Raw genomic sequence first — 24,454 nt, 5'->3', positions numbered from 1 at the left:
ACTTCAGCAAAAGAAGATTTTAATAACCAAGTAGATAAAATTACCTGTTCCATAGATACCAGTTGTGCAGGTTTGGAAGGATTATGTACCCTAGAAAAGCCAGGTTTTAATCCTGATCTATCCTGTGGAGACAGCCTTTTTTTTTCTTTTTTTTTTTTTTAAATACACTTTCATTGAGATACACTCATATACCATACAGATCGTATGAAGTATCCAATCACTGGCTCACAGTATCATCATGTAGTTGTGCATACATCCCTAGGATCAGTTTTGGAATATTTTCATTACCCCAGAAAGGAAATAAAAATTAAAAATAAAACCCAAATCCTCTTATACTCCTTAATCCTCTCCCTCCTCCCCACCCATTGAGCAATAGTTGGTGTGGTACATTTGTTAACCGTCAATGAAAGAATATTGAAATATTATTGTTAACCATAGTCCATAGTTTGCAAGAGGTACATTTCCCCTCATGTATCCATCTATTATTTTTTTTAACATTTGTTTCTCCTATTATTTATTTCTTTTCAATCCATATGTTTTACTCATCTGTCCATACTGTAGATAAAAGGAGAGCATCAGACATAGGATTTTCACAATCACACAGTCACATTGTGAAAGCTATATCATTATATGTTCATCTTCAAGAAAAATGGCTACTGGAACATAGCTCTACAGTTTCAGGCACTTCTCTCTAGCCTCTTTAATATACTTTAGACTAAAAAGGGGAAATCTTTATAATGCATAAGAATAACCTCCAGGATAACCTCTTGACTGAAATCTCTCAGCCACTGACACTTTATTTTGTCTCATTTCTTTATTTCCCCCTTTTGGTTGAGAAGGTTTTCTCAATCGCTTGATGCTGAGTCCCAGCTCATTCTAGCATTTCTGTCACATGCTGCCAGGGAGATTTACACCCCTGGGAATCATGTCCCACATAGAGACAGGGAGGGCTGTGAGTCTGCTTGCCATGTTGGACAGCCTTTTCTTTTAATCCCTATACAGTACTGTAGGTTGTAAACTTGATTAGATTATCTCCACAGAGATTCTCCCTTTTTAAAAGCTGTTCCATTTCTGGTATATCACATTTGGGCAGCTAGCCAATTAGAACATCAGTCAAACTCTTTCCCCAGCCACTCGTGCCATTGCCAAGGAGATCATAAACAAAGTGAGCATAGTGGTAGGGATGGAGGTTATGCATGCACTCAGCAACATGGAATCCAAGTCTGACTTGGCTACAGTCACTGCTGAATACCTAATCTGTTAGCAATAGAGACCAACACTTAGACTCCTATAGTGTTGGAAGGTCATGGTTCCAAAAGAAGAAGTGCTTCTGCCAGGAAACACAGCAATGATTCCACTGAACTGGAAGTTAAAACCATCACCTGGCCACTTTGTGTTCCTTATGCCTCTGAATCCACAGGCAAAGAAGGGAATTGCTATTCTGGTGGAGTTATAATTTAGTAAACTATATTTTCAAGGGGAAATGGAACTGGAACTACATGATGGAAGTAAAAAGGAGTTTGCCTAGAACACAGGAGATCTCATGGAGCATCTTTTTGTATCCTGCTCTGTGATTAAAACCAATGAAAAACGTCAACAACCCAATCCAGGCAGGACTACGAATGATCCAAAAACCTCAGGAATAAAGGAAAAGGCACAGAACCATAGCCAGATGAAGTTCTTGCAGAGGGTAAAGGGAATATGGAATGAGTTACGGAAGAAGGCAGTTATAATAATGAGCTATGACCATGGGACCAGTTACAGAAACCACAATGTTAATGGTTATGAATACTTCGTCCTTGTTTTGAGTATATTTGTATATGTACATAAAGCAAATATCTTTGTTTCCTTCACTATCTTATTTCCCTACCAGGACAATTTATATTTGTTTCATTTTGTAACTCACGATATTTTGATATCATGATTAAGCGTAAATATTATCCAAGGACTTGCAACATATTCTGGGGAGAATTAGTGTGTTTTCATTTATATGCCAGACAACTGAGTATTGCTAGGTAAAAATATGACAAGAAGTGGACTGTGATGGTTAATTTCATGTGTCAGCTTGGCCAGTTGATGGTATCCACTTGTTTGGTAAAGTAAGCATTGGCCTGATCCACTGTGTGGATATTTCATGGACTTGAGTCATCAGTAAATTGAATGATCTATGGCTGATTACATCTACAATCAACTAAGTAGATTACCTTCAACAATGAGAGAAGTCTCATCTAATTAGTTGAAGGCTTTAGAAGGAGAAGAGACAATTTCAGCAGTCAGAAGAGAGAATCTCCATCATTACTTTAGCTAGCTAGCTTCTCATGGGGAAATCATTGAAAACCTTCATCAAGTTCCTAGCCCGTGGCATCCCTACAGAATTTGGACATGCTGATCCCCACAGTCATGTGAGACAATTCATATGAAAATCTCATAATACTTACAGATATCTCCTGTTGGTTCTGTGTCCCTAGAGAACCATGACTAATATAGGAAGGAACACAGAAATTAGACCTGGGGAACCAGATATAGCACCTACTAATTCTATAAACTGTGGACAATACCCTTATTTTTATAATCTAATCTCTAAAAATAATACTGACAATAAAAGTACATAATATGATGTGCTCTCTATTAAAAAGGCATATGAATAATACATATGAAATGTATTATTGTAACCCAAGGGCTGCTTAATGCCCTAATACAGCAAACCTTCAAAAAGTTAATATTTAGTGAAAAAAAAAAATTAACATATCTGGCAATCAGTAATAATACTAGTAATAATAATAGCTAAGTTATTGAACCCTGTTTTCCAGAAACTCTTCTAAGTATTTTGCATGTACTAGCACATTAAATTTTTCTAATATAATCAAGTAGATACTAATATCACCCTGATTTACAGATGAGAGAACTAAGGAAGATGGAATTTAATTAATTTGCTTAAAGTCATAAAGAAGTGGAAGATGATTTCTTATGTTGCTTTTGGCTTAAAAAGTTGTTTCTTAAATCACTCCTCTCCATCCATTAATACAAAGTCCATTTTTATTGAGCTTTAATTTTTCTATATTTAAAAAAATACTCATTTTAAAATCAATATATGCTCATTGTAAAAAAATTATAAGAATACAAAATATATATTATGAAATATAAAAACAGTACATTATTCCACTATAGATATAACCTCTGATAAAATTTAATTATACTTTTTCCAGGTCACTGCCCCCGATCCTGGGAGCTTTACTTTAAGAGCATATGGTGCATAATGTTTGTATTATATTACAGATAGTGCTATGTTGTACAGATAATGTTATACTATAAATAAAAGTTTATTTCTAAATATAGGAACTTTAATGAGAGCATCAGAAGTTACTGTCAATATGACGTATAATTATAAGATTTTTATATATATTACAAAATGGCCTTCCAAAATGATTATATGAATTTGTACTCCTATAGAAATATGTGTGCTTGTTTCATTTATCCATATAGCACTGGAGTATCTTTTTTTTTTTCTTTTTTGCATGGGCAGGCACTGGGAATCGAACACAGGTCTCCAGCATGGCAGGCGGAACTTTGCTGAGCCACCCTGGATGATGGCTTTTATCTGCTAGTTTGATAGGCAAATATAATTTATTTGCATTTTAGTTTCTGTTTCTTTGTAAATTAAAAATATGTTTAACCCCTTAATGAATCTGGAATTATTTCCAAAACAATGAACAAATTTTGTTATTCTACTTTTCCTATTTGATATACAATAGTGCCTATTTCTGGGTAGTTTATTAGATTCTACTGGTTTGGCTTTTCTTTCGTCAGTTTAATAATATTTTAATCATCAGTTCTTTGTAAGTGCTCTAATATCTGGTATAACTGGTCCTCTCAAAATTTTTTTCCCTTAGCATTTAAAAAAAATATTCCTTTCTTTGTGTACTTTCAAATGTATAAACAACTACTGACATTTTGATTAAAATTAAATATATAAGGTATAGGGTTTTTCTCTATTTTAAAAGTATTACATGTATCTTGCTAAACTTAATGCTAAAATCTTGCTTTTTTTTGTGGTTTTACAAATATAATTTTTTTCCACCATAAAATTGTGGGAATATAGGGATGGCTTTAAATTCTGCACTATATGTTGGTTTTTTCTGGTTGCTTAAGCCATTTAAGTAGTATATGTTCTTTGACTTTCTAGAAAAAAAAAATCATGTTAATATGCAAATAATCTTCTTTTTTTGTCTCTTCTCTTCCAATATGTTACTCATTTCTCTTTCATGTTTTACCCCTAATAAAAACCTGTAAAATAGTTTTATTATCAATAGTGACAGTGGGGAATCCTAGCTTAATTCTTGCCCTTTACCTATGCTGAACTTGAATTTCTTGGTGTAATTTAATAACCAAGAAAAAAATTTTATACCCTTAATTTCATGGGAATGATTACTGACATTAATGAAATATTTTTCTAACTATTAAAATATTTTATCACTGCCCCATTACTTAATATGATTTATTCATATTGCAACTATCCTTGCCTGACTGGGTAGAACTCCAATTGATGACATCATGGAATTAATTTATGAAATTTCTAATATCAGTTTAGTAATACTTCCCCAGCAGTTTAATATCTATATTTAGAAGAGCCATTCTTTGATGGTGATGGAAAAATACTTTTTTTTTATTTTGTCTTCTTATCTCCAAGAAAAAGTATCGATGACAAAATGGCCAGAAAATACATTTTGAATAGTGAATTCCACAGGTGGTAGATTAGTACATGTGAAGACACCATTCTTAATACGATTCCTCTGTTTTACACTTAGCTAATAATTACTGTTCACAGGATCATGATAATGCAGGAGCTAGTTAGCATATCACATATAACCTGGGAAAGAGAATAATATCAGTCACTGTCTGTTATTATGTACAGTCCAGCAGCACCTCAGTGGTAGAGAACATTTACACAAGTTTGGTTTGGCCTTTTACTTCACCCACTCCTTCTAAGGCAAATCAGTTTCAGCCCCCCTGGGCAATTTATCATTCTATCAGCCATGCCCTTCTTCCATTACTCTGCCTCCATTCATACCAAGACTTCATCCTGAAATGTTTGTCCTACAATTTCTACAAAGAGTTGCAATTACTTTTGTCTTTAAAGACCCCTTTTAGTTACTTCTTCAGCTTCCCTGGTCAAAATATTTCTTCATCACAGCCCCTCTTTATGCTAAAATTATTTACACATCTTTGACTCTAGATTTCGAGCTCCTCCAGGATGAGTATCCCTGGAATCCAGTTCTTCACATAAAACAGGGATACTAACTGCAACCACTCAGTTTTTTATCTGCTAGTGAATGGGTATGAGTGTGAGATTCTCCATTTCAGATTTACCTGCCTCTCATGTTTCTAAATGTATTGCAATTTCAATTAAGATATATGAATATAGAAGAAAAATCAATTTTCTTTATTCCTATATATCTTTGATTTCATTTTTATCCTATAATAAGATTTTAGAGCTACTGTCATCATTATAGACAGTGTTCCAAGAAGCAAGAATGCTGCTAAGGCCCCGATGGCATTCATGATCATCACCAAATGTAACCACGGTTGGACTCACATCGAGAGTGTCACAGTGAGTGTGCCTTTTCACTTCTTTTCAGAAACAGTGAGGGGGGAAAAAATCACAAACCCACACCTGAGCTGCCAGTCCCCAGAGAGACTTGCTTTTCCATTGTTCATAAACTGAAAAGAAACTTTATTTCCATTTATTTTCAGAAACTGGTTATTCTAGCATTAAGAAGACTATCCTTTTACCCGTTTGACAGAGTAGTCTCATATAATTCCATGAATACTGACCTTAATTAAATAGAGTTTGCAGGGAGGAAGAGAATCATAACATTGAAAAACAATGGAAAAAAAATCAACTGAATTCCTATGAGCTTTCTTTCTTCTTCTTCTTTCATAGAAACAGAAGGCAATTCAGCCATAAGTCTTGTCAATTATTAATGCTATTTGTAAACATATGGATTATAAAATGAAATATTCTGTCATCTGGCTCTACATGTTGGATCTGATTTTAGATATGCCCTTTTCACTCACTAGAGGCAGGGAAGCAAAGATAGAGAATGAGAGAAATAAGGGCACTCACAGGGCAGGCAGTGCACATGGGAAATAATAGCAGTGAGCCAGCAGTGGACGAGGCAGGAAAATAAAGGCAGGTTGTAGATTCAGTGGCCAGAGGAAGCAAGGTGTAAATCCCATATCCATTTGTTTGTCTTTATTTAAAATCCTGAAGAAGAAGAGAACAGGAGGAAGAGAAAGAGGAGGAGGAGACAGTTAAAAGAGATTATAAACAGCAAGGTTTTAAAATAATTTACTGCCTAATAGGCTAAGAGAAGTTAAAACTATGATTGAGAAATATTATGAAAGCTCAAATAAAGAACACGAGGAATGCTCACTTTTTTTTTTTTTTTTTTGCATGGGCAGGCTCCAGGAATCGAACCCAGGTCTCTGGCATGGCAGGAGAGAATTCTGCCATTGAACCATCATTGCACCACCCTATGCTATTTTTTTAAATATTTCCTGACATTAATTTTGGGTTTGTGCTTATTGGAATAATCAAAGGGAAAAAGAATACTTGGGAATTTGACAAACATTATCAACTACAAATAAATCACAAGTCAGCCTGGGAATTATAAAGCATGTTTAAATAGTTATGTGGGGTCCTTGCAGTGCTACAGAATATATCTACTGTAAAGAAGGATTTTATAAAACTTAACAGTAGCTAACTTTTCTTATGTAAAGAAGGATTTTATAAAACTTAGCAGTAGCTAACTTTTCTTGCCTAATTTAGCTATTTACATGTATTTTAGCTTCTGAATGATAGAAATATCTAGCAAAAGGATTTGTGTCATTTTATATTCACTACTATGCATTTGGTGTGAGTTAAGGATTGTAAAGGAAAGAGTTATGGGCCCCATCAGGCTAAGAAAAACAACTCGGGACCTTCCAGGGTGGTTATCTGCCTCTCCCAACCCAATCTGACTCTCCAAGTCTCTTGGAGTCCTCCTTTGCATGGAAAAACTCTCGAATTCTTACATTTGGAGGTCCCACCGAGATCGGCTCTTCATAAGGGGAGGCTCCAACAGCCTTCTCTCTCGGGGTAAGTGAGGCCTTTTTCTCTTAGGTGTGATCACTTAGTCTATCAGACTGGCAGTGACTGTCGGAGAGTCACGTGAGCACTCCCCAACCGCAACCGACAGATGTGTCCAGGGGTTGCAGGTCACTCTCCCGAGGGACACCTCAGGATTGGGGGACCTCTGGGGACGCCTGGAGGCTTCCTACAAGGCCGACTCTGATTCTGTTTCCCTTCTGATGGGGGGAGACTTGATCACAGTCATCAAGCCAGTCGAAGCTGTGTCTCTGAAACCGTGTAAATGTGGTGTGCCGGCTCTGTGTGTGTCTGTCTGTATTTGTGTGTTGGGAATTGTTTTTGTTTTACTGAAGATGGGTCAGGGAATGTCGATTCCACTTTCTCTGACCTTAAGACACTGGTTGGAGGTCAGGGAAAGAGGTCAGAATCTATCTTTTATTGTAAAGAAAGGCAAATGGCAGACCTTCTGCTCGGCCGAGTGGCCCTCCTTTAACGTGGAATGGCCTCGTGAAGGAGCTTTTCATCTACCCTTGATTCGGGCCGTCAAGTCAGTCATCTTCTGCCCTGACCTGTATGGCCACCCGGACCAGCAGCCCTACATCATGGTGTGGCAGGACCTGTGTGAAAACCCACCTCCATGGGTAAAGCCGTTTCTCACTCCTCTTGGTCAACATGACTCTCCCTCTGTACTTCCAATCAAGGTGCCGGGTCCTTCTCAAGCTCCAAAACTCTATCCTTCCTTACCTCCTGCAGTCCTACCGGAATCCCAATCGGATCTACTCCTCTTCGACGCAGGTCCTTCTTCCCCTCCTCCCTACCCTTCAGCTCCGGTACAGGACCCCCCTTCTCTTAGCTCATCCTCTCCCTCCTCTAGTTCTCTCTCCTCGCCCTCTTCCATTTCCTCTCCGCAGGTTCACCAAGAGACGATCCCAGATGAACCAGGACCGGCACATAGTACACGAAGCAGACGAGCACTAAGCCCATCTGATGTGGCGGTCACTCTCCCCCTCAGACCGTACGGGCCTCCAGTGGATGATGAACACAGGGGAGAAATGCCCGCTCTACAATACTGGCCCTTTTGACTTATATAACTGGAAAAATAATAACCCTCCTTTATCCGAGGCTCCCACTAGGCTGACTGGATTGGTGGAATCCCTTATGTTCTCTCACCAGCCCACTTGGAATGATTGTCAACAACTCCTGGGGACTCTCTTCACCATGGAGGAGCGAGATCAGATCCTACTGGAAGCCAGGAAGCAAGTTCCTGGACAAGATGGGAGACCCACCCAACTCCAGCATGTCATCGATGATTGGTTCCTGCTGCGCCGCCCTAATTGGGACCCGAACACCTCTGAAGGTAGGGAGCATCTGTCCATCTATCGCCAGACTCTAGTAGCGGGTCTCCGAGCAGCCGCACGCCGGCCCACCAATTTGGCCAAGGTAAGAGGGGTTATTCAGGGAGCGGATGAATCGCCCTCAGTCTTTTTAGAAAAACTAATGGAAGCATACCGTAGGTATACTCCCTTTGACCCTCAATCAGAGGATCAAAGGGCCTCAGTGGCCATGGCCTTTATCAGCCAATCAGCTCCAGATATTAGATGCAAGCTGCAGCGCATAGAGGGGTTGCAGGACCTAGCCTTGCGAGATTTAGTCAAAGAAGCTGAAAAAGTGTTTTATAAGAGAGAAACAGAGGAGGAAAAAGAACAAACGAGAGAGAGAGAGAGAGAGGAAAAAGAGTTGGTAAGAGAGAAAAGGAGAACGAAAGAATTAACAAAGATCCTGGCCACAGTAGTTAAAAGAAACACTGAAGGTAGAGGACGAGCTGGAGAAAATCCCTTGGGTCGGCGTTATCGTACCCCTCTTAGTCCAGACCAATGCGCCTACTGCAAAGAAACTGGGCACTGGGCCAAAAACTGTCTGAAAAAACGGAGGGGTACTAGGCACCCAAATTGGCAACAACCGGCCACGTTGGCTCTAGAAAGTGAAGACTAGGGGAGTCAGGGCTTGGCACCCCTCCCCGAGCTCAGGGTAAAATTTAATGTGGAGGAGGTACCAATTAATTTTGAAGTCGACACAGGAGCAGTAGTGTTGGCCCTCCAAGAACCTATAGGCCCGCTCTCTACAAAAAGGTCCTTAGTGCGGGGAGCAAATGGCAGTCGCTACTGCACCTGGACTACCAAAAGAACCATGGACCTGGGGAAGGGGAAGGTTCAACACTCCTTCCTAGTCATCCCTGAGTGCCCTGCCCCGCTTATGGGAAGAGACTTGTTAACTAAACTAAGGGCGAGAATCACCTTCAATCCTAAGGGGCCAAAGGTGGAATTTTTAAACCCGCTAGTAAGCCAACCTGTAATAACTGCCCTCACCTTGCCAGTCAAAGAAGAATATCAGCTGTACGTAAAACCAGAACAGCCCCACAGTTCTATTACTCAGGCCTGGCTTGAAAAATTCCCTAATTCCTGGGCAGAAGTTGCCGGGTTAGGGTTGGCAGTCAATCAGCCCCCAGTAGTAGTGACCCTAAAGCCCACCGCCTCTCCAATTTGGGTAAAACAATACTACTTAAGCAAGGAAGCCCGGGAAGGAATCAAGTCCCATATAGAGAAATTCCTTGGCTTGGGAGTACTTAAGCCCTGTCAATCAGCCTGGAACACTCCCTTATTGCCAGTCAAAAAGCCAGAGACTAGAGACTATAGACCGGTGCAAGACTTACGGGAAATAAATAGCAGAGTACAGGATATACATCCTACGGTGCCAAATCCCTATAACCTGCTCAGCACTCTCCTTCCTGAAAAGACTTGGTATACTGTGCTTAATCTAAAAGATGCTTTCTTCTGCCTGCCCTTGCATAAGGACAGTCAACCCTTGTTCGCTTTCAAGTGGATCGATCCAGAGACGGGATCCTCGAGCCAACTGACTTGGACACGCTTGCCCCAGGGGTTCAAAAACTCCCCCACCATTTTTGACGAAGCTCTTCATAAAGACTTAAGCTCCTTCAGAATTCAGCACCCCAGAGTCACCTTGCTACAATATGTGGACGACTTACTGTTGGCAGCAGACACTAAGGAGGACTGTGAGTATGGAACCCAAAAACTGTTAAGTGAGCTAGCCGCACTGGGGTACCGAGCCTCGGCCAAAAAGGCCCAAATCTGTAAAAGGGAAGTAATCTTCCTGGGATATAGTCTTAAGAATGGAAAGCGATGGCTCACCGAGGCTAGAAAGAAAACTGTAACACAGATACCCCCGCCCACGACCCGAAAGCAGCTACAAGAGTTCTTAGGGACAGCGGGATTCTGCCGGTTGTGGATCCCAGGGTTTGCAGCCCTTGCTGCCCCATTATTCCCCTTGCTCAAAGGGAGCGCTGATTTCCAGTGGGGAATAGAACAGCAGGAAGCCTTCGACAGCATTAAGAAAGTGCTCCTGTCAGCTCCAACTTTAACCCTCCCAGACGTGAATAAACCTTTCACGCTCTACATAGAAGAAAGGAGAGGCGTGGCTAGAGGGGTCCTAACACAGGCTTTAGGCCCCTGGAGGAGACCGGTGGCCTATCTGTCCAAGCGATTAGATTCAGTTGCCAGTGGATGGCCATGCTGTCTCAAGGCCATTGCGGCAGCTGCCCTCCTGGCAAAAGATGCAGACAAACTTACTCTAGGACAGAAGCTGACCATAATAGCCCCTCACGCCCTGGAGAGCATAATCCGCCAGCCTCCAGATAGATGGATGTCAAATGCCAGAATTACCTACTATCAGAGCATCCTCCTAGACAAAGACAGGGTGACTTTCGGGGCCCCGTCAGCTTTAAACCCAGCTACCCTGCTCCCGGACGAGACCGCGGGACCTGTGCTGCACACTTGCCAAGAGATATTAGCTGAAGAGACCAGAATCCGCAGAGACTTAAAAGACCAACCATTACCTAACTCAGAGGTAACCTGGTTTTCGGACGGAAACAGTTTTCTCCAACATGGTAAGAGGCGAGCGGGAGCAGCGGTAGTCAGTGGGACAAAAATTATTTGGTCTTCTAGCCTCCCGGAGGGAACATCTGCCCAAAAAGCTGAACTAATTGCCCTCACAAAGGCTCTAGAATTACCAAAAGAAAAACGAGCGACTATCTATACAGATAGCCGTTATGCCTTTGCTACTGCCCACATACATGGGGCAATTTGCCAACAAAGAGGGCTATTAACCTCAGCTGGTAAAGAAATCAAACACAAAGAGGAAATTCTTAAACTCCTGGCAGCAGTCATGTTTCCCAAAGAACTAGCCATTGTCCACTGTGCTAGCCACCAAAAAGGCTCGGACCCAATAACCACAGGTAATAAGCGAGCAGATGAAGAAGCAAAAGCGGCAGCATTAAGGGACCCTGTAAACTTGGTCCTAATAACCAAAGAAAACCAGCAACCCCCTGAAACACTATCTGAGGTTACACCCCAAGGAGAATTGGAAGCCCTAGCTTACATACAGCAGGTCCACCAGCTCACTCACCTGGGGACAGGGAAACTACAGCAGCTCCTGCAAGACCAGAGGGAATTGTACCCTCTGGCAGCCTCAAAAAGAAGAGAACTGGCAGATCGCGTAGCTAGAGAATGTCAGGTGTGTCAAATTGTGAACGCCTACCCCACCAAAGCTCCTAACGGAAAAAGACTAAGGGGAACTCGACCTGGGCAGTTCTGGGAAGTTGACTTTACTGAAATTAAACCTGCAAAATATGGACTTAAATACTTACTAGTTTTTATAGACACCTTTTCAGGATGGGTTGAAGCCTACCCAACTAAGAGAGAAACGGCCCAGGTCGTAGTCAAGAAGATTATGGAAGAAATTTTTCCCCGGTTCGGTCTACCAAAGGTAATAGGGTCAGATAACGGACCCGCATTTGTAGCTCAGGTAAGTCAGGGTGTGGCCAGGATATTGGGGATTGATTGGAAATTGCATTGCACATACAGACCCCAAAGTTCAGGACAGGTAGAAAGAATGAACAGGACAATTAAAGAGACCCTAACCAAATTAGCTATAGAGACTGGCTTGAAGGATTGGACCATGCTCCTGCCTTATGCCCTGTTCAGGGCCCGGAATACCCCCTCTGCTCTCATATGTAATCTAACCCCTTATGAAATCTTGTATGGAGCGCCACCACCAGTCAAAGACATGTCCTCCATTCTAGAGATTAATAATTCCCTCCATACCCCCTTGCTTGACAGGCTGTGAGCCTTGGAAAAAGCCCAGCGGTTCCTGTGGCGGCAGCTCTCCACCTCCTACCAGCCAGGAGACAACAGAACTCCGCATCAATATCAGGTGGGAGACTTCGTCTACGTCCGCCGCCACCAGGTACAGACTCTTGAACCTCGCTGGAAAGGACCGTATCAGGTACTCTTGACCACCCCCATCGCAGTCAAGGTCAATGGCATCGCATCCTGGATCCATGCATCTCATCTCAAACCTGCGCCTTCGCCCTCTGAGTCCCAGTGGAAACTGGAAAGGACTGACAATCCTCTCAAGCTACGGGTTCGTAGGGTTACTACTCCTTCTCCTCCTTTCCCTAGGGGAACCCAATTCCAACCCGCATAAGCCTTGGAAATGGACAATAACCAGATGGGATGATGGGAAGACTATAAAAACTTGGGAGGGAGCAGGGGAGCTTTCTTATCTAGTGACCCCTTGTAATCTTACCACTCTGGGGAACGAGCCCTGTTGCGACCTGACCCCCATCTACCTATGTCCTGCATCCAATCAGGGAAAAAGTTACTGTAACAGCCCAGGACACTATTATTGTGCCTACTGGGGCTGTGAGACTTTAGCTTCAAAATGGACAACCTTAGGTGACCCCTTCCTCAAAGTAGGGTACCAGAAAACCTGTTCTAATCCTGGAAGCTGTGGGTCTGATGGATGGCCCAGGGCCCACCATGGAACACTCATGACCGGCGGTAGGCCTACAACAGATTTCTCACAAAACCCTTGCGCTAAAATTTGGCTTAATATCACTAACCCCTCAGATAATAGTTGGATAACTGGAAAAACCTGGGGAGCCAGATTATACGAAACCGGCACAGACAGGGGGAGGCTAATACTAATTAAAAAGGAAGAAATTCCCCAAAAAGCTATCAGGGTAGGCCCCAACCCTGTTCTGACTATGAAAAACCCAGGGCCTCGTGCGAAGCCTACGCCCCCAGGAAGGCCTAGCAATAGCTCCCTAATTCCTACTTCTTCCCCCCTTCCGACTCCCAGTAGTACTTCTCCCTATAATCCAGAGACTCCTGGCGACCGATTATACAACCTAATTCTAGGAGACTTTTCTGCCCTCAATCACTCCCGAGCTAATCTCACCCAGTCATGCTGGCTTTGCCTGTCAGCTTCGCCACCCTATTATGAAGGAATAGCTATAAATAAGTCATATACCATCCTCCCTAATGGCATGTCTTGCGACTGGGACAACGACCATAAACTCACCCTGTCTGAGGTTACGGGACAAGGAACTTGTATAGGTAACCCTCCTCCCCACGTTAAAATCTTATGTGCCACCATTAATCAAACCCAAGATAATGATAAATTCCTTCAACCTCCCCCAGGTTTAAAGTGGGCATGTAACACTGGAATTACCCTTGGTGTATCTACAAAGGTTTTTAACAACTCTGTCAACTATTGTGTGTTGGTTTCTATATACCCCCGAATTCTCTATCATTCAGGGACAGAATCAGAAACTATACTATTAAGCCAAACCAGATACAGAAGGGAACCAATCTCAATAACCCTGGCAGTTCTTATGGGGGTAACCGCCATTGCCGGTATAGGCACAGGGACTGCTGCCATTGTACATAGCAATCAACAAACCAGTCAATTACAGGCCGCGATAGATCAAGACTTAAACGAAATAGAAAGATCTGTCTCAGCCCTTCAGAACTCTCTAACCTCCCTTTCAGAAGTAGTTCTGCAAAATAGGCGAGGACTTGACTTACTTTTCCTTAAAGAGGGGGGACTATGTGCAGCTTTAAAAGAACAGTGCTGTTTCTATGCGGATCACTCTGGTGTTGTTAAAGAGTCCATGACAAAACTCAGAGAGCGCCTTCGTGAAAGACAAAAAGAACGAGAGGCGCAACAGGGGTGGTTTGAATCTTGGTTTACTACGTCCCCCTGGTTGACAATGCTATTATCTGCTCTCGCTGGGCCTTTAATTGTGTTACTTTTAATAATAACTATAGGACCATATATTCTAAATAGAATTATACAGTTTTTACAAAGGCAGATTGGAAATGTCAAATTAATGCTCATCAGACAACAGTACTCAGTATTAAATAACCCATAAAATCTCTAAGATTAGAGATATGTACAAAAAGGAGTGGGGAATGTAAAGAAGGGTTTTATAAAGCTTAACAGTAGCTAACTTTTCTTATGTAAAGAAGGATTTTATAAAACTTAACAGTAGCTAACTTTTCTTATGTAAAGAAGGATTTTATAAAACTTAGCAGTAGCTAACTTTTCTTGCCTAATTTAGCTATTTACATGTATTTTAGCTTCTGAATGATAGAAATATCTAGCAAAAGGATTTGTGTCATTTTATATTCACTACTATGCATTTGGTGTGAGTTAAGGATTGTAAAGGAAAGAGTTATGGGCCCCATCAGGCTAAGAAAAACAACTCGGGACCTTCCAGGGTGGTTATCTGCCTCTCCCAACCCCCATGACTCCTTGCACCAGAAATGCTTGTTGTGAAAATGATCGTTACCTGATTCTTGCATGAAGCAACACCTGTGACCCATGCTCGACCCCCACCCCCCTCCTCCTCCCCCTTAAAAAGCTTTCCCAAACCCAGGCTAGGGGCTCTCTGTTCCTGCGTGTTCAGTGAGCCCCACGCATGTGTGGTAGTAAATAAACCCCTTGCGTGTTGCATGAGAGAACGTCTCTTGGAGTCCTCCTTTGCGTGGAAAAACTCTCAAATTCTTACACTACTGCCTTCTTCAAAAGTCATGCCTAATATACTATAGGAAACAATTACAAAGTTTTTGATGTTCAAGTTCTGAACAAAGGGAATCAAATGGCTTTATTGTCATGTAACATTTTGAAACCGACAACACTGTAATAACTTGTGGTTTGCAGTTAACCAAGCAAATAATTTGACTCAATTTATATGTTTATGTTGATAAACTAAGCACAATTCAAACACCACTACAATAATAGAGTATTTTGAAATCTATTACCAGCAAAACAAACCATATAATTACATATTTATGCTAGTTACTGCTAGACAATAGAACATAAACACAGAATACAAATGCTCAGAGAGCAGGGTTGGAAAAAGCTCAATGAAACAAATGGCCCAAATGATAGGGGTCACTCCTTTAGATTTCTCAGATGTCAGGCTCTTGCATGCGATCAAGTTCCAATTAAAGCAAGTCCATCATATTCTTATATGTAAACTGATGATGTTGGATACAATAAAAACTATAGATCAGCATCTTTGGAACAAACGAAGACAGAAACTATTAAATCAACTTTGAGTCAACTGGAGGCTACTCTTTGAACCGAAGTCTACTGTACTCGTCTATAAGGGTAGCCTACTTTTACCATAATAATTGAGCTATTTCCTATTTTATCTTTTTTTTTTTTTTTTTTTTTTTTTTAAAGGAAAGACAGAGAGAAGGAAGGAAGGATAGAAGGAAGGAAGAGAGGAAGAAAGGGAAACATCTTTTAAACATTTTCTTGTTTTATTGTATTTTGTTTCTCCGTTTTCGTTACATGGGCTGGGGCCGGGAATCGAACCGAGGTCCTCCGGCGTAGCAGGCAAGCACTTTGCCCGCTGAGCCACCGCGGCCCGCCCCTATTTTATCTTTATACTATTTTGAAACTATCAGTTTTTCAATCCAGCCCTGAACTAGACCTTCAAATATAAATCTGATTATTTTTCCATAATATCATGCCTTTGAATTTAAATCCAACAAGCTGATTTAGCATTAAAATATCAGTGAAAACAAACTTAGCTCTGTGAAATATGCATAAAACTATGCTATATATTCACCAAAATCCACAAAAGTGAATAAAATCCGACCTTAATTTTAATAATTCAGCCAGTAGGTACAGGGTCCTCATAGACAAAATGAAATCAGTCAGGCTCGTAAATGATTTATTTTGGATGCATCATCCTTACCACCAAGCTCTGAAGATGGGCTGTCCTCACTGACTATACCTGAAATATCAGTTACTCCTCTCTGAAATTAAACTCTCTGAAGACTAGGAAGTCACAAATGATCAGCAAATTCTAAACACCAAAATGTCCTTTATATTGAGCATTATTTGAATATGAACACACTGGCAATTCAAAAGAAAAGAAGGCATGGGGTTTTTAGTTTTCATGAAACTATTTCTGAATATTTAAAATGACATTTCCTAGACTTTAAGATATTATTTCACAATCTAAATTGGATTCTGTGGTAATTTTAATGCAAGCAAATTACATCGGGCAACTGTTCCTATTGCCAGATTTTTAATTTGAAAATGAGTGTTTATATTGCTAAAATTAATTCAAATTGAGACTTCCAGATGTTGATATGTGTGCACAGGTGTTTAGTCTCCCTTGCCCCATAAGCCCATTAAAAATGAAGCTGGTATGTTAAAATAACAGAAGGCTTACATGTGTGCTCAAAACCAGCAAATGGTGCTATTCTTATGCTAAAATGTCAAGGTTTTTCAACATTAGTGGGAGTAGACTAAAGGAAGACACTTAGAGAGTAACTTCCCAGTCTCCCTCTGAGTAAAATGAATCTGCCTGAGAAATGAATGAAGTAGCTTCTGGTCAGCTCCCACCCTAATCCCTTCATTTAGAAAGAACCAGGTTGCAGGTGAGAATAGAGCCAGACCAAATCAGGCACCTCATCACTAGGTTTTGTTTTTTTGTTTTTTTTGTTTTTTTTCATGGTTTCTGACTGAATTTGGAAGAAGCTATTCATGGAAATACCAAAGAACATTTCAAGTACCAGTGGCTACAGCAAAACAGAAACTGGCATGAGCTTGGTAGCATAGCACAAGGCAGTAAAGTGTCACAAAGTGGTAAACAGAAGGAGATCATGCAGTGCTGCTTCCCACCTCTAGTACGGTGAACTGGTCATCATGTAAAGCAAAAACCTTACAACAAATTGTCAGATCAAAAAGAAATGATTTACCTAGCATGAGCTGGGACTGAGCATCAAGGGATTGAGAAAACCTTCTTGACTGAAAGGGGGAAGAGAGAAATGAGGCAAAATAAAGTGTGACTGGCTGAGATATTTCAATCCGAGTTGAGAGGTTATGCTAGAGGTTATTCTTATGCATTACATAGCTATCCCATTTTTAGTTTAAGGTGTATTAGAGAGGCTGGAGGGAAGTGCCTGAAACTGTAGAGCTGTATTCCAGTAGCCATGTTTCTTTAAGATGATCATATAATGATAGAGCTTTTGCAACGTGACTGTATGAGTGTGAAAACCTTGTTCTGATGCTCCTTTTATCTATGGTATAGAGAGATGAGTAAAAAATATGGATTAGAAATAAATAAATAAATAAATAATAGGGGGAACAAATGTTAAAATAAATTGAGTAGAGGGAAATACCAGTGGTCAATGAAAGGGAGGGGAAAAGGGTATGGTATGTATAAGTTTTTTCTTTTTTCTTGTTTCTTTTTATTTTTTTCTGGAGTGATGTAAATGTTCTGCAAAATGATCATGGTGATGAATATACAACTATGTGATGATATTGTGAGCCACTGATTGCACACCAAGAATGGAATGTTCATACGTTAAGAATATTTGTGTTGTATGTTGATCGATTTTATTAATAAAAATTTAAAAATGAATAAATAAAAAGAAACAAACAAAAATGAAACGATTTAGAAGGAAATGCTCTATTTCAGCATGCCCCGATAATTCTAACTCTGAACCCACTTTCTACACTTTGGGAACTCAGAAATGCGATGGTGGGTGTGTGTATACATCTACATATGCATATACATATACATATGCATATACGTATATCAATTGTATATATTTTTTCTACTCCCTTTGTCAGAAACTGACTAATTTGAGCAATGATTGGCCAATCTTTGACTATATTTAAAGAAAAAAAACACCAGATCATAAAAAGAGTCTGCACTTCAATAGAAGGAAAACAAAAACAAAAGCAAAACAAAAAAGAAAGAAAACAGTCTTGTAAATCCAGGCTACTGCATGTATTTGAACCATTTATACAAAAAAAAGTGAAAAAAATGAAATTTTGATTCAGAGGTACAATAAGATTTAAGAGAAAATTACATTCAAGACATTAAACAAGCAGTAATAAAAAGGTAACAATACATGTTCAGAAGAAATAGATTACTAGGGGGTAAAAAGACATTTTTCAAGTTTAACATTTGAATGGGGGCAGGGAATAGCAGATTGGATACTATATAGAATCAAATAATTGAAACAGAAGACAAGTTGAAGAAATTATAGAACTCACAGGGAAAAATCTAAAGAAAAATAATGAAATAGAAAAATAGTTAGAGATCTGGAAGGCTTCCAAGATCAAATCAATTTATAATAGAATTCTAGATGCAGAGAATAGCTCAGAAGCAAAAATCAATGAACTCAACACACCCCAAACTGAGGAAAGACCTGAGTACGCAGATTCAAATGCCCAAGTGCTTAGAAAAATGGAGCAATGGAGAGTAACACCTAGGCATATCACAGTGATTTTTTTGAACCTCAAATTGTAAGAAAAATCCCTCCAATTATCTGTGTATGGAACAAAAACAGGCTCACCTCAAGTTTCTGTGTTACTAAATACTCCAAAGCAAGTGAAAAATGTCTTTAAAGTTTTGTGGAAAAATAATATGACCTTTCAAAGTGTTTGTATATGAAGGCAACAGAGGATATTTCTAATACATGCAAGATAAACTATCCACATTTCTATTCAGCATAATTACTTAAAGACGTTCTTCCACTGCTTGATGGATAACATAAATAAACCACAAAAATTATCATCATGATATAAAAGTATAAATTGTTTGGTATTGGAATGACATGGACATGAAAATACCTGCTGTTAAGTTTAGTTATAAATCCTATACAAATATCAAAAATAATTATTGAAAGGAGACCTAAACACGAGAATAATAAATCAACAAAGGAAAATGTATAGCAACCAAGATTACATGAATAAAAACGGATAATCAACATATATATCACAGAAAATGGCAATGATTATAGCACATAGCAAAACCGAAGCTTTCAAATGTTTACAATTCTAAACCTAAAAATTAACTGCCGTAGAAAAAATAACTGCAAAGAAGTAAAAATTGGAAGAGAAAAATATTTTCATTTTTGCTGTTGCAAAATAAAATAAAGGATATCAAATGATTTGAGGAACAGACCACAGAAACCAGTTTTGGTTCTCGCTTAGAACTGACCCTGTCAAAGCAGTAGCTGCTAAGACAATCAAAATTCCACAGGAAATGTCTTATGTCTTTATATATAATGTAAAGCAAATTTTTACGACCATCTGATTAGGTTCATAATATTAATAAAAGTAAATAAATGTATTTTATCAGAGTCACAAAGACATGCAGACCTTTTTTGGAGCCTCTGAAGCTCCCTGAAAGAAAAACTCGTATCTGATTTCTCTTTGCAATTTGCTACAAAGTACATAGCTCATGGTAAAAACACTCAAATATTTGAGGGATGTTGAATGAAAAATCCATCACAATAATTTTCTTTTTTTTTCCATTGTATGCTAAGTGTGTGTGGGGGGGAAGACATTTCATTCTTTTTCCCTGTGCGTATTTCCTTATTGCAGCACCATTTGTTGAATTTTTGTTTTTGCTTGTGTTTTAGTCTGTCAAAGCTACCAGAATGCGATACACCAGAGATGGATTTCCTTTTAATAAAAGGGGATTAATTCAGTTAAAATGTTTAGTTCTTCAGAGGAAAAGCAGCTAACTTTCAGCTGAGGTTCTTTATTAAATGGAAAGCACAAGGGGATCTCTGCTGGCCTTCTCTCCAGGTCTCTGGGTTCTAACAACTTTCCCCGGGGTGATTCCTTTCTGCATCTCCAAAGGCCTGGGCTGAGCCGTGAATGCTGAAATGCAGTATGCTGAGCTGCTCAGGCTGTGTTACGTTGAGCTCTCTCATTTAAGTGCCAGCCAACTAAATCAAACATCATTCATTGCAGCAGACACGCCTCCTAGCCCAATGTAATCAGCATTGTAATCAGCAACAGATGAGCTTCACATGCCATTGGCTCATGTCCACAGCAGTAGAACTTGGCACTTTCACATGGCCAATGACACCTGAACCTAACTACCACGGTTTGTTTTTTGTTGTTGTTTGTTTGCTTGTTTGTTTGTTTTTGGAAAGTAAATAGGCCTGGAATCAAATATGGGTCTCCCACATGGCAGGCAGGAATTTTACCACTGAACTGTTCTTTCAGCCCCACAAATAATCATTTAAATTTGCATCCAAGTGCTTCTTTACAAAGGTGAGTTTCTAATCTAGGAAACATCACACTTAAAGTCATTTAAAACCATTCATTTTTCATGCATTTGGTCAGGTACTTATTCTTAGAAGAAAAAAAAAAAAATTAAAAGCCAATTCTATGTTCCATTTACAGACCATCAGTTCTATTTATTGACTTCTTAGCAAGAGATAGATCCAGGGCTAAGGGCTGAATCTCAATGAGTAGGGTAGGTAAAAGAAGGTCATTGTGCTTTCCAAAATGTTCTATTTCAGACTGTGAACATGGCAAACCTTTTTGGAAACGCTTTCCCCTTTTTCACCCACTGTCGTTACAATAGAGTGATCTTTTCAAAACATAAATCGGCTCACATCACTACCTCACATTTGAAACTTCTAATAACTTCCCATTATGTTCAGAACAAATTCAAACTCCTAACTAAGGTTGCAAACCCCTCTATTAGCTGGCCACTGCCTACTTTGTATTTCATCATTTCATAGCTCATAGTTCATAATTCTCTTCTATTGGTTTACAATATTCCTGACATTTTTAATTCAAAAAAAAATACAAAAAACTCATTCTTTCTTCTGGGCCTTAGTTTTTTTATTTTTCCTCTGTTAAGTATACTTTTCCCCAAGATCTGGTTCCCATTTTCATTTAGGGTCAAACATTAACTCGTTGAAGTCTTCCCTGACCATCATGTCTAAAGAGGCCAGGACCCATTCATAACCCCCCTCTCTATATCATCTTTATGCCTAATCTATCACTGTAAAGGCAATTCACATTATTATAAATGGTTAAATAATTCAACTCCTCTATTCACAAATGCTCATTAACCAAACACCTACCTCCAAATTAGGCACATCTGCAAAGAGATGTGACAGCAGCTACATAAGATATGTTAAACTTCAGTATTTCTTCTCTTTTTGAGTCTTCTTTTTCTCTTTTGTTTAAGATGTCTATTAAATATCCAGATAGAGATGTTAACTATGTAATTGACCACATGAATTTGGGGTTTAGGAGAAAGTCAGGAGTAGGAACAGAAAACTGAGAGTCATTAGCATAGACATAGCATGAAATCAGTATGGATGAAAGGAATACAGAAATGACCAAGGATGGACCCCTGGGGAGTTCAAATCCAACTCCAAAATTAAGAGGACAGGTATCAGTGGATAACCGGCAAAGGAGATTGAAAAGGGGTGGCTAATGAAGTGGGGAAAGACCAAGAAAACATGGTACTCTATGGCCAAGTGATGAAAGGAGGAATATTACAAGTACAAAGAAGATTCAGAATGTACTGGTGGGTTTAGCAACATAAAGGTAATTAGTGACTCTGGTAAGAGTATTTTGGTGTGTGTTTGGAGCAAATGCCTGATGAGGATGAGTTTAAGATTGAATAGGAGGGAAATGTCTGGCAGCAGTCGCAGGTCATCCATCACGAGATGTGGCAGCCTGGGGCACTCGGTGGAGCCCAACTACGATAAGAGAATGTCCACCAACCTAAAATATCTTCCCTTGGAAATTTTAGTCTTTCAGGCTACCAGTTTGGTTCTAACAATGCATTATTCCAGGACTTTATAAGGAGGAGGGACCTCATTATCTGTCTTCTACTGCAATGGTTATTGCTGAGTTTTTGAAGATAAGGGCCTATATTTTACCAGTTGACAAAGACAGTGGTAGAATCTTGTCTAAGAGCTACATTCTTGCATAGCCACATATAATAACTTTAGCTAAGTATACTTGTTGAAATTGAGGAAAACTAGTAATATAGGACTTTATATAACTGTCAAAGGCTAAAAAGGCCTGCAGGAAAGCTTGGCATTGGTGTATTCAGTTTTCTTCTTTGTTTCACACATTCCTCTTAATAAAAGGAAAAATAGACTCATGGTTCCTCTTCAATATAACTGGTCATTTTTCATCTTATGTGTCTTCTAATGCACAATTATTAGGAAACAGAGAGTCAAATATCAGATGTGACGTCTTTAATGAATAGTAGGAGAGTGAGGGGTAAGGAAAAATCACAATGGACCTTTTCTTACTGTAGTGTAAAGGGAAAATAAGAAAAGAGCAGCACAAGAGATCTTGAACTTATTACTAAAAAGAAAAAAAATTGAAAAAAAAAAACGTAAAGAGAGTCATTTTACCACATAAATGGATTAAATTATAATCTCAAACACTAGGTGCAGAGTCACTTAATCCCAGCAAGCAAAACCTATGAATTAAAGTGCTTTAAATAAACCTAAGCCAACACATGTAGTTTATGCATTGTTTTCGGTTTTTCACAGGAACAGTTTCTCTCATGGCGTTTAAAGCAATAATAGCTAGCTGAGCCACAAATTTTCTCAAAGGACAATTCAATAGTTTGTTCAAAGCCCAACGACTAGCCCAAGATCCATTAAGATTAAAGATGTATGTGGGGAAAATATGTGTGGATTAATTATAAAGAAATCTTTCATCTGAGTTTTCAATTTGTCAATCAATAATTAGCTACATGTTCAGTTCAAGTATTGCCTTAAATCATATATTGTTTTTTCTTAAAGTACATTTGCTTATTTTCAAAGATCTTTTGAGATTGTGTTGAAATACTTTTATTATATATCTAGAGTTAACTAAAAAGCTGTTGTGAGGTTAGACACTAAATAACCAAATTCAAGGGATCTAGTACATAATTTTGTACTCTTCTGTAAATTATTTTTAAATCAAATATATACATAGAATGTGAATATTTAAAATATACCATCTTGGTTTTAGGACATCATCATACTTGATCATATGAATTTTCTCTTTATCTTCCTTAACTAGTAATTATTCAACTTATGCTGGACCATATATGTTTACCAGAAATTCACTATCTTATGATTGTGAATTACTATTTTACATATGAGGACATATTATGTCATCTTTAAGCCATACAAACATCATTCCTTAGGTTCAGCTAAAATCTCTTGTCTTGTAGCTACTATCTATGTTTAGTACTTCCCCCTTGCAATTCTATGTAACAATTCTACTTCATATTTTACATTATGGATATTCAAAAACTTTAAGATAGTTATAGCACTGAGAGTCACATTTCTTGAACCTAAAGAAAGTGTCTTAATAATATCAAGTACACATAAACTCAAATGAATCCTAAAAACAAAAGCTGAAAGACAATAAGTACTTGAATTTAAATGGCTGAATTGAGAAGAGGGATTTTGCTGTTGTTGGGTTTTATGGTTGTGTTTGAATGCAGGGGGTGTGATGATGGAGAAGCTGTCTTTTTCTGGATTTCTGATACAGGCAAAGATGGGGATTGAGCAGAGACTGAATAAAAATTTTTCTACACCAGCACGCTCATTCAGGAAGAGATCTCAATCAGACATAGCTGGAGAACCAAATTAATTAAGCTCTAAGAATGCATTGACTAGTTCCATAAGTCTTTTAACTGCTGAACTGAAGTGGGTATTTCAAGTTTGTTCGAGAAAGTGGAAAAGGGATATTTACTGTTATGAACTGAATTCTGTTTCCCCCAAATATAGGCCCAAGTTCTGACCCCTGATGTCACAAATGTGATCCTATTTGGGATAGGATTTTTGAAGATATGAGTGGTTTAGATGAGGCCACACTGGATTAGAATGGAGCCTAATCCCTATAAGGAGGGGAATTTGGACACAGACATGGCAAAAAGACAGCCATGTGCAGGGGACAGAGACTGAGTTATACCACACACTGAAGACAGCAGGGGCTGCTAGCAGGTCCCCACCAGAATCTGCAGACCTCAGAGGAAGCAGAGCTCTGCGACACCTTCATTTGGACTGCTAGCCTTCAGAACTAGGAGGCAGTAAACTTTGACTGTTTTAAGCCACGCAGTTTGCGGTACTTTGTAACAGCAGCCCTAGGAAGCTA

General features: G+C 39.3%; 2 protein-coding genes across 23 annotated transcripts in view; one reads left to right on the top strand and one right to left on the bottom strand.

The window, feature by feature from the left end:
* NAALADL2 (N-acetylated alpha-linked acidic dipeptidase like 2) overlaps window positions 1–24,454 on the bottom strand; it is a 1,514,274-nt gene that overhangs the window by 1,008,849 nt on the left and 480,971 nt on the right. The gene's annotated exons all lie outside the window — the stretch shown is intronic.
* On the top strand, window positions 8,292–12,958 carry LOC143684261 (uncharacterized). Its single transcript, XM_077161066.1, has 2 exons — window positions 8,292–8,569; window positions 12,322–12,958. Exons 1-2 carry the CDS (start codon window positions 8,348–8,350, stop codon window positions 12,460–12,462), a joined length of 363 nt encoding a protein of 120 aa, XP_077017181.1. The 5' UTR covers window positions 8,292–8,347; the 3' UTR covers window positions 12,463–12,958.

The sequence above is a fragment of the Tamandua tetradactyla genome, chromosome 5, assembly GCF_023851605.1.
Source record: "Tamandua tetradactyla isolate mTamTet1 chromosome 5, mTamTet1.pri, whole genome shotgun sequence".
Taxonomy (NCBI): domain Eukaryota; kingdom Metazoa; phylum Chordata; class Mammalia; order Pilosa; family Myrmecophagidae; genus Tamandua; species Tamandua tetradactyla.
The sequence above is the reverse complement of the archived record's forward strand: the minus strand, read 5'-3'. Positions and strand labels throughout refer to the sequence as shown.

Bases quoted from the DNA above. Each gene is read 5' to 3' on its own strand.
- LOC143684261 (XM_077161066.1), top strand. From the start codon at position 8,348: ATGGAGGAGCGAGATCAGATCCTACTGGAAGCCAGGAAGCAAGTTCCT. The intron at 8,570-12,321 runs GTAAGAGGGGTT...CTTGCTTGACAG, and splicing joins GGCCCACCAATTTGGCCAAG to GCTGTGAGCCTTGGAAAAAG.